Source organism: Cryptomeria japonica, chromosome 11 (genome assembly GCF_030272615.1).
Source record: "Cryptomeria japonica chromosome 11, Sugi_1.0, whole genome shotgun sequence".
In the NCBI taxonomy this organism is placed as follows: Eukaryota; Viridiplantae; Streptophyta; class Pinopsida; order Cupressales; family Cupressaceae; genus Cryptomeria; species Cryptomeria japonica.
In genome coordinates, this window is record NC_081415.1 from 70,686,190 (window position 1) to 70,697,410 (window position 11,221).

Below are 11,221 nucleotides of genomic sequence, written 5' to 3' on the forward strand. Positions count from 1 at the left end.
CATCGGTGCATTGCATGGAGGTGTATGTTCATCATTTAATTTATTATTAAATGATGTCTCTTCTTTAATTGCATTAGGTTCATATGGTGAATCAATTGTCTCTTCTTCAATTGCATTAGGTTCATTATGTTTGTTTGGTAAATCGAATTGATATGTTGAGGATGATATACCTTCTTGTCCCATTGTTCTTATGTCACGTAATTTCCTCATACAATGTCTTTGTCTTTCCTTTTTAGCCTCTCGTTGTTCCATCATTCCTCGCTTGTTCTTTGCCATGGTTGATATTGGTTGTTCTAAATAGAATTATATTACATATATATGTAAATAAAAGTAATTTTTTGAATCAAAACTATTAAACAATCACAATAATATTGACAAAACTAATAAGAACAATAATTCAATCTTTTGAAATCATGCAAGAACAAAAAATTCACTTACTTCTATGTATAAAACAGTGACAAAAGTGTAGACACAGTTGTAGTGGGGCCTTCAACAACCTCAAAAACTTCTTTTGAGGCTGCTGAGGCTCTTGGGAAACTAAAACTATGTCTAAGTACCACGTATGTGCTTTTAGTCCCTAGAATTTTTTCAAGCCCAATGATATTTTTTGGCTTCCTGTATGCATTTAGAACTCATAAATACTGTGTACGCGCTCCTAGGCCTTGAAAATGTTATGGTAGGGTAGCTAAATAATAGGCTCAATACCTCATACGCGCTATTTGTAGTAAAGTAAATGTGAAGGAAAAGGGAGAGAGAGAGAGAGAAAGAGAGAGAGAGAGAGAGAGAGAGAGAGAGAGAGAGAGAGAGAGAGAGAGAGAGAGAGAGATGATTGCCCAAGGCCCACCACAGGAGTGTGGTGGAGGAATGATGCACAATGGGTTTTTTACACTGAGTCAAATAAGGGAGATAAAGGGGGTAGGGAGAGAGAAAGAGCGGGGAGGGAGAGAATAAGAGAGACGGATGGGGTATGTAGGAAGGGCGAAGGGGAGAGAGGGAGGGAAAGAGGGAGGGAGAGAGGGAGAGGAAGAGAGAGGGAGAGAGAGGGGGAGAGAGAGAGAGAGAGACCCTACATGCACTTGAGAGGGGAAGAGAGGGAGAAAATACACATACACACATATGTGTGTATATATATACTTAATATTATTATATATTATATATTATTATATACATATATATACATATATATATATATATTATATATTATATGTATATACACATGTTATATATACAATATCATATTATACATACTCCCAAATTTTAAACAAAAGTAGCGCATATGCGCTGTTTATAGTAAAGACAATGTGTACGTGCTTCTTACACCATATGTACCTCGTATGCACTTTTGACTGTTTAGGCTTGGAAATAGGCCTGGATGACAAAGCTATGGGTTGGAAGTTTGGTTTCCCTCCATTTCCCTCCTTTTTGACGTGTTTTATTTTATCAACTTTGTTTCTTGACATTGTCATCATCAGGTTTACACTTCATCAAGTGGGTATTTCTAAAATTTCTGCCATATTTTCACCCATCTTCTGAGCTTTCTAACCATATATATATATATATATTTTAAATTTGAACAACAATAACATTATTATTGAATTTCTTTTACTAGTGTCTCAATAGTTCTCACAGACATACGTGTACCATTTTTTTAATAAATTTTGATATACTTATCCAAATTAATAAAATTTATTATTGTAGTGCACTTGATTCTTTACAATGTAAAAAAATAAAATTGTATTTTTGATTTTTTTAGTGCAAGTTCACGCACGAATAGGTACCTAATTCTCAAGATGTGCTCGATTGAAAAAATCATAAAAAATCAAATACTCAACCAAAAATTACAAAAACATACACAACTTCTAGTGCTCACTCTTACCTATCCTTCTGCCATTGAAGGATTTGTCAAAATACTAAATCTAACTATGAATTTTTCATGTGCACATTAGACACTATGTTATGTTTTTCAAAAAAAATCAAGGTCTATTTTTTGTGCACGAAGGATTTGACCCCCTTAATCTTATCCATTTTTAAAAAAGTTTAGTAGTTTGGAAACTAGATTCAAAGTACTACAATATTTTTTGTTTGAATATCTTCATATCTTGAGTGGATGAATTTCAAATTTTTCCTCCAAATTCAGGTTCACCCGATTTTAGAAAAAAAGTGTCCACTTATACCCCCCCTTTTGACCACCATCTTTGTGCACTTACCCGTGTGAATGTGTTTATAGAGAAGGGTGAATGTGTCCTTTTTGAGAAGAACGAGAGAGAATATTATTATAGCAGTTCAAATGAAAAAGAAATGGATGTTTCCTTTGAGGGTAGATAAATTGTTCCCATCTTAGTCCGTAGCTACACCTACCAAGAATGAAAAATGTATATCGGTGTATAATGATAATCATTATTTAAGACTGTCATTCAAGATCCCTCTAGACTTTGGCATTTAAGGTATGGAAATCTAGGCTATGCTATTTAGAGTCGTTTGACCAAGGAGGGTATGGTTAGAGGTTTTCAAACCATACTAGAGACTAATGGTAGATATAAAGCCTATATTTTAGGCAAGCAATATAAGTAACCCTTTCAATTGGACAACTATAAAAGGGCAAGAGCACAAATTGGTGCACATTGATTTGTATGGCCCTATGCAAACCATTTCAATAGGGAAGGGTCAATCTTTTGTGACCTTAATAAATGAATACAACCATAATACATAGGTTTACTTCTAGAAACATAGATTAGAAGTATTTGAGAAGTTCAAGGTTTTTAAGGCCCAAATTGAGAAGGAAAGTATACTTCAAATTGTTTTGTGAATTTTTGCAAGAATCAAAATGGAGCGACTAAGAGGAATAATAGGACCATAATGGAGAATTTTACATGAGGAATGGAGAAAACACAAGTGGATGACTGAGCACTTAAGAGTGTTCAATTGTGTGGCGTATGTATTTTTGTTGAAGGAGAATAGGAAAAAGTTGGATTAAAAGGGTGAGAAGTGCATATTCATGAAATATTTTGAATAGTCTAAGGAATATCTAGGTTATATAACCTAACCACCAAAAAAATAGTGATGAACATAGATGCCATGTTTATTGAAAATGAGTCATGGGATAGCTTAGTGGAGACCTCTTTGGGTATCTCAATTATTAGAGTACCTCTTGATGATGAAGAAGAAGAAAATGAAGAGAAACAAGGTGATTCTATAGAAGGTATGAAGATGAACAAATAGCTCCAAAGAGATATAGACTAACATAGGTAGCCAAACAATCAACTCCAGGCAACTCTTAACATAGATAGGTAGTAAAATAGACAATCACAAAATTTAGTTGGAGAAAGCTCAAGATAGCTCCATACCACTACATAGACAATGAATACAAGCTCTAGATAGGTCTAGACACACTCTACACAACAAGGAAGCAATATTAGTAAGAGTTTAGACCCCATTGTCCCTTACTATTACCAAGGAAGACCAAAAATCTAAGGGAGGTTTACCAAAATGAAAGTTATGATAATGAGTGATGAAAATGTGAATTTTGCATTTTTTTTCTCATTGTGATTTGATTTATTTTGTGGATGTTGTTCAAAATAAGAGAAATGGAGTGAGGACATGGATACGAAAATAGATGTAATAGAGATTAATAAAACATGTGAGCTAACTGATTTACCTCTTGGTAAGCAAGTTATCGGAGTGAAATGGGTCTATAAGACCTAGAGAAATGCCAAATGAAGAATAGAGAAGCATAACAAAAGATTAATTTTCAAGGGGTATAAAGAACAATTTTATATAGATTATGATGAGACATATGTTATAGTTGCAAGGATAGAAACTATGTAGGAAATTATAGAAAAGGAATCCCAACACAAGTAGAAGGTCTTTCAAATGGATTTGTAGTCTACATTCATGAATGGAGTATTGAAAAAGGAACTGTATGTGGAACATCAACTTGGTTATAAAATTCAAGGTGAAGAAAATAGAGTGTATAGGTTGAAGAAAGTCATTCATGGGTGAAATCAAGCACCATGAGCATGTGGAGTATTAGGATTGAATCATATTTGTTGAGCAATGACTGTGGTAAAAGTGATGGTGAGCAAACTCTTTACATCGAGGAAGCTAATTGTAAGATTTTGATTGTTCTCTTGTATGTAGATGATGTGCTTATTCTTGATTTTAAGTAGGCCATAGAAGCAAAAAATGCACGATGGTGTATTTATCTCTCAAAAATTATGCAAAAGAGATTTAGAATGAAAAATAGTAAACCCAAACCAACACCAACAACCATAAGTCTAAATCTGAGCAAGGATTATTATAGTAGCAATGTGAATCCAACTATGTATAAAAGTTCAATCAAAAGTTTGGTGTATTTGACAATAACTAGACCTGATATTATGCATGCAATAAGCCTAATTTATAGATTTATGAAGACTCCAAAGTAGACACATTGGCAAGTGGGCAAGAGAATCTTGAGGTATGTGAATGGGACCAAAGAATATGACATTTTCTATACTACACAAAATGAGTTTAGGGTGGTTGGAAACATGGATAATGATTAGGTAGGAAGTGTAGATGATAGAAAGAGCATATTGGGATATGTGTTCCATTTGGGATTGAGAGCTATCTCATAGTCTTCCAAGAAAAATCCTGTAGTTTTCCTTTGTATAATCGAGACTGAGTATATAAAAGCAAATGCAACAACATGCCAAGCTATTCGGCTAAGTTGAATTCTTGCTAATTTGAAGGAAGAACAAGTGGATGGTACTGTAAGTATATTTTGTGACAATCTATCATCAATAACTTTGATAAAAAATAATTTTTTTTTAATGGAAGAAGAAATCATATTTAAATCAAATATCATTTCATTAGGGAGATAGTTGAAAATGGTGATAGAAAAGTTAAGTATTGTAGGTCTGAGTAGCAACTTGCTAATATTTTCATAAAGCCATTAAGGAGAGAAAGTTTTGAGTACCTAAGAACAAATTTGGGCATTGTTGATTTGGATGTAGTTTGAACATGGATGATGGCTCAAGATATAGGTGGAATGTTAGAAAATTGATTTCTAATGAGCTTCCCCATTATCAACCTACTTGTTAGGAGCATCTTGTTGATTTCTTGGGATCTTGATCCCTCTTGCTCCTGACACACATCAAAATTTTGATAGTAAGTTTAATGTTGGTAGGTAAGTTAAATTTGAATTTTGAGTGGGAATCAAAAGTGGACAACAAGAGACAAATAGGAATAACGTTGTAATAGACAATTAGCCTTGAGTTTGTGAGAGATATTTTTTTTGGACAACAATTTTGAGTAGAAGGAATGTGTAGCAACACTTGTGGTTGTGAAGAAGCATATAGTGAGTAAAATGATTTCTATAGACAAAATAAGAAGTCAATGTAAATCTCCACATGAGCAGACTAAGGAGTTTTAAGTAGCTCTAGATTGTGTGTGGTTGAGTGCAGCTCTAGATTGTTGCAGATAAATTATTTTGTGTTAACTATTGTAATATGAGTTTGAATCTTATTTGTAAATGTTAATTTTATGATTTAATAGAAGAAGAAAAGTATTACTTGTCTTCAACTCTGTTTGTTTTGGGTTTTATTTTGTGCATTGCTAGTTGATTGGCAAACTAAGCAACAACCTTTATGGTTTGTGTTTTGTTTTTGGGAGTTTAAATTCTAACATTTGGTATCAGAGCTTATCTTTGTTGTGTTTTAAGGGTTTTAACTCCAATACAAATACTAGGAGCTCTCTCTACTTTTCCTCTCCATGACCTTCCATCTTTCATGTCATTAATGCCAAACAAATTGTGATGGATTCCCATGTTTTGGTATGTTTCTTTCTTCTCCCTTTAGCTATTCATTGATATACCTTCTATATTTTTTAGTAACCCTCGAGAGAGTGTTGTATCTTTTGGCCACCCTTTCAATTGGATTTACCTTTTTCCTAGTTCACTTGGTAATGACTCCTATCACATGAACATGCACCAACTTTGCTTGGAGCCTTGGAGCTATTATTATTTTTAAGAAGGACTAGATGATTATTTGGTCCATCCCATTCAAGCGCTCTTAGAAATATTTATGACAGCCACAATTCACATGTAGACTCATTGTATGAAGAATAAACGTAAACAATATTATTTGATGAGTCACCTGTCGCAAGCTAAAAGAGGATAGCATATTGACTAGATATCAAATGATTAATGTATTCACATATTACAATATTACAATATATTTATAATAGTAATGGAGCCTAAACAAATAGTCCTTAAACTTTGTTCATGCTTATCTAACATTGCAATAGGGTTGCAAGGACCACGAAAAATGGAGTTTGCATATTCTATTTTCTTGCATGGCCTATAAGGCCATGGCATCTTCAACATCTATTGAATACCATTAGGCTTTATATACTAATATACATCTTTCTATTTCATGGAGACACTCTTGTTTGATGCATTTGTTTAATGTTTGCAAGGAGTACATTCACATCTTTGTATATTCTATATAATAAATAGAGATGTATATTTAATAATGCATTACACATATGTATATATGTATACACTAGTTTAAAGATTATTTGTGATATTCTTTACATTGGATATATCATCTGTATTATAATTTTGAAATAGGGAGATGCCCAAATATATTATATAATTGTACACACACACACAACTTAACCATTCAATAACAATTCTTAATGAAGGTTAGTCTTCTTTTGGGGCTTTTGGGGAGTGATATAAATGGTAGCTTTATGTAGAGTTATATATCATAAATAGAATGATATGTTATGAGACTACTATTTCTAGCTTGTTTTGTCGAATTAGTATGGTGTAATGACACTTATAACCATGTACATTTGATCATATTTGTGTGTAGGCATGCATATCACTATAGAAATTTGTTTATAGTCATTATTTTAGTTGTTTAACCTTGTGAACAACATCAAATATATATGTTTAAATGGAAGAAACTTATCTTTGTTTGTATTTTAGAGCATTATGACTGTCTGTAATTGAGAATAACATTATTACAAGCAATATGACTATGGGAATTGATATTAAACATCATTTCAATAGTCTATGTTTTATTTGTTAATAATGATCTCTGATTTTGGATCTGTCAATTTCATTTGTATGAGAGTTCTTAAAGCATTTTCAATAAACCCATTTTAAATATATCTTGCTATCATTGAAACCTGTAAAACTATTTTTCTTTGTGACATTTTGTCAAATACAATAAAATACATACTTCTAAAATAACATCTCCATATATTTTACATATATTTTCTTAAATATAAATATACTAATAATAAGTGATAATACACAAATGTAAAAAGTGGATAATTACATGCAAGCAAGAGACACAGTGAAACATTCACACGGGGTGACGGCGGGCCATCGTTTAGAGACTATTAATCTCGTGAGAGCATATACTGGTATTTTTATTTATGAGCTCACATCCTAATACCTTAATACTAGACTTTGACAATACAAAACATAATAAATGTCAATTAGAAATCTGAAGTCTCGAACCATCATAGTAGAGTCTTACTTGATCTCGTTGTCGAAATAAGCCTTCACAATCTCTTATTTCGTATGGATGGAAACGAAAACTTCAAAATCTTATCAACCCTATTGAAGTATTTCTCTCTCCACGCCTTTCTCACTGCAGGCAATAGCATTACACAGCAAAAACCAGATACATGTGAAAATCCTAGTCCAATCACATACCATGATATTTTCTTTGTAAAGCCTTCATTTCTATCTTGCATTTCATTTGTAGAGCGAAGGGGAGGAGAAAATTGTGGCCAAGAACATTTCTTTGGAAGTGGGCATCCTTCCAAATATGGATTTCCAGAATATGACGTGTTGTCAAATGTGATCATCTGTCCTCCTTGGGGTATGTTGCCTGAGAGGTTGTTGTTGGAAAAATCTAAACATTCCAATGAAGTTAGAGATTGAATCTCCGCAGGAATACTTCCATAAAATCTATTTGAAGAAAGGTCCAATGATTCTAATTGACTCATTTCCCCCAAACTGTGTGTAATAACTCCACTGAGGTTGTTCATTGATAGATTGAGAAACCTCAACCCTTTTAACTTTCCAAAATCCACTGGAAATTCTCCTTTTAATTGATTGCTTGAGAGATCTATGTATGTTGTCGTGGAAAGAATATATGAGTAGTGCCGCTCTAAGCCTTTCACGGTCATGTCCAATTCAACATGAGACGGAACTCGAATTACATATGTATCAAAAGGGCCAAGTTTAAAATATGTATTAAGGCCTTTCTCTCTTACAAATATATGAAAGGGGTTCAACAGAGTAGATAACATGTGGCCGTCTTCTCTTGGTATTACCATTGCTTGTAGAGATGAAATGTTACGTGGAATAAAACCTGATATATTGTTAGATGACAGGTCTAAGATCTGGAGCTGCTTGAGTTGGACAATTTCTGAAGGAATTCTACCTCTGAAACGATTACTCTTCATCATGAACACTTGAAGGGCTGATAGATTTCCCACTGACCATGGAATTTCCCCAGCAAATCTGTTATGCCCAATATCTAGTACTTGTAATCTCTTGCAATCAGTGATTGACGGAGGGAAGGCTCCACTTAACTTATTATTTCTTACAATCAAAGAGGAGCAGCATAGCCCATGGGGTATGCTTCCCTCCAGACTATTACTCCCTAAATTCAACACTTGAATTGCCTTATAGTTTGAAAAGCATGGAGGAATATTGCCATTCAATTTGTTGTTTGCCAGATCTAACTTTACAAGGTGATCCAAATTGCACAAACTTGGAGGAATGGTGCCAACTAGAGCATTGTCATTAACCATCAATAGCTGTAAATATGGAGGCCACCAAGATGGCACGTATCCAGTTAATGCATTTCTGGACACATCAAACACTGTCATCCAATGAACTGAGCCATTTGGGATAATAAGGCTGCCATGCAAATGATTTCCTGAGAGGTTTAACATATACAACTCAGCATTGTTCTCCCATAACCAGGAGGGAATTTCTCCAAACATATTGTCGTAACCCAATGTCAAAGTCTGGAATGAATATTGAGTGGAAAGCCACTCGGGAATTCGACCACCAATTCTACATGAGCTTATATCTAAGCCTTGTAACTGGAACAGGGGAATCCAAGTTGTCCTAGTATTTAGTACACAATACGATAGAAATAAATATTTTAATTCTGCAAGATTATGAAACAGAGTATCTGAAATGGTAATTGAGGAGAGCCAGAGAATCCTAATAGACGATGGTAATGCCAGCTGCGAAGAACTAATGTAATCATGGAATGAAAAATTACGAGCATAAAGCTGCTCAAGGGAGGAAAGCTCACTAAGCTGAAGGTTTCCATGGAATTTGTTGATGGAAAGACCTAAGAACTTAAGAAAAGGGAGATTTTGTAGACATGGTGGCAATACTCCAGTTAGTTGGTTATAGCTAATATCTATATAGCTAAGATTGGTCAATTGACAAATCACAGGGGGAACTATCCCACTCAAACTATTGTTTTTAAAATTCAGATATTGAACATGAGAGAGGTTTCCCAAACAGGAAGGAATATTACCAGTTAGACCTATGCTCCTCAAGTTGAGGTATTTGAGGAAAGGAAGCTTGCACAAAGTAGCAGATATGACTCCACTCTGCACGCCCTGCCCTTCGTGGTTGGTGTAAGCACTCAAATTCACCCGCTCTACATGGTTGTTGAGATTATCGCATGATATGCCATCCCATTTGGAGCAACAGTCACTTCCATTAACCCATGAACTAAGATTGCCATCAGAGACGTTCAAGGCTGTTTTGAAGGAAAGAAGAGATTGGGATTCTTGGGTAGGACAATTGAATAGAGCAAAAGATGGGTTTGTAAAAAGGATAATATAAACTGCGCTGGTAAAGGCAAACTTAATTGGAGCAATAGCCATTGCTTGAATGAACACGCAAAGAATAGTGAATCTTACTTAGAGAGGCATATTTGTAAGATAATATCCCAATGGGTTGACTGAAACATTAGCGGCATTAACTAGCCATGGAAAGGAGTTTAACATAGAAAATACATAAAATTAGATGGATAGATTAATTCTAATACTCTTCTGTAATTGATTGACTGCATGGAAGGGGAGAGAGACCCGAGCCCTCAAGTAAACAGAAAACAATGCTATTGTCAATGCACTCACGAATTACATGGGCTGACAGAAAAGGTTGAGTTGACATTGCAAATGCTAACGACATAGCTTGAAATAAAGAAAGATAAAATCAGCGTGTAAGCATTCTAATGGATGTTCCATATTAGCGAGTCATTCAATGTCTCAATCGGGTCAGGTGTGTTACTGAAAAAGTGGAGTTTCAACCATTTTGCAATGTAGAGGTTATAAGATAACCTCCCAGTGAGTTGATTGAAACATTAGCGGCATTAGCTAGCCATGGAAAGGAGTTTAACATAGAAAATACATAAAATTTGATGGACTGATTAATTCTAATACTCTTCTGTAATTCATTGACTACATGAAAGGGGAAATTAATGCTATTGTCAATGCACTCACGATTTACATGGGTTGACAGAAAAGGTTGAGTTGACATTGCAAATGCTAACGACATAGCTTGAAATAAAGAAAGATAAAATCAACGGGTAAGCATTCGAATGGATGGCCCATATTAGGTAGCGAGTCAATCGGGGCAGGTGTGTTACTGAGAAAGTGAAGTTTCAACCATTAAGCAAAGGTCAAGTCGTTCCCTTTTCGTGCATTTTTGGTTTGCATCCATATCAAATAGGTATGGAAGAAAAATGTCGACGCTGTTATGTTTCCTCTTGGGCCCTTCAGTTGACAATGGCACAATCTTTTGTGTAATAATTTAGATCAGACTATCTTTTTTGTAATAATTTTTTTATAAGTGACATATAATTTTATGTGATTTTGTTTTATGTTGTCATTATATCTCTTAGAAAAATAATTTGTTTTTTTCTACATCTCTTGTTTGTCACCCTAGATCATATTGTAGGTATGGAGCTGGTTCTATAGTCATGGATTATATGAACCTGTTAGTTTGCACTTGCATTATGTCTATTTCGTGTCCTTTAAATTTTTCCTCCTTTGCATTTTTCTTGAACTAAACCTCTCGCTTGAACCGTTCTAGAGTTCAAGGTTCAAGTTCAAGTGCGGTATGTAGTATAGCGGCTTTGTTTTAAGTAAGGCGTTAAAAGGTCTTGGTGGTCATAGTTCATTGAAC

The 11,221-nt window shown here is 34.4% G+C and overlaps 1 protein-coding gene across 1 annotated transcript; it reads right to left on the reverse strand.

The window, feature by feature from the left end:
• Positions 1-7,554: 7,554 nt before the first annotated feature.
• On the reverse strand, positions 7,555-9,918 carry LOC131051848 (LRR receptor-like serine/threonine-protein kinase ERL1). Its single transcript, XM_057986451.2, has one exon. The coding sequence runs from the start codon at positions 9,916-9,918 to the stop codon at positions 7,555-7,557; it is 2,364 nt and encodes a 787-aa protein (XP_057842434.2).
• Between the last annotated feature and the right edge of the window lie 1,303 nt (positions 9,919-11,221).

Excerpts from the sequence above, each read along its gene's own strand:
- LOC131051848 (XM_057986451.2), bottom strand. The coding sequence starts at position 9,918 with ATGGCTATTGCTCCAATTAAGTTTGCCTTTACCAGCGCAGTTTATATT.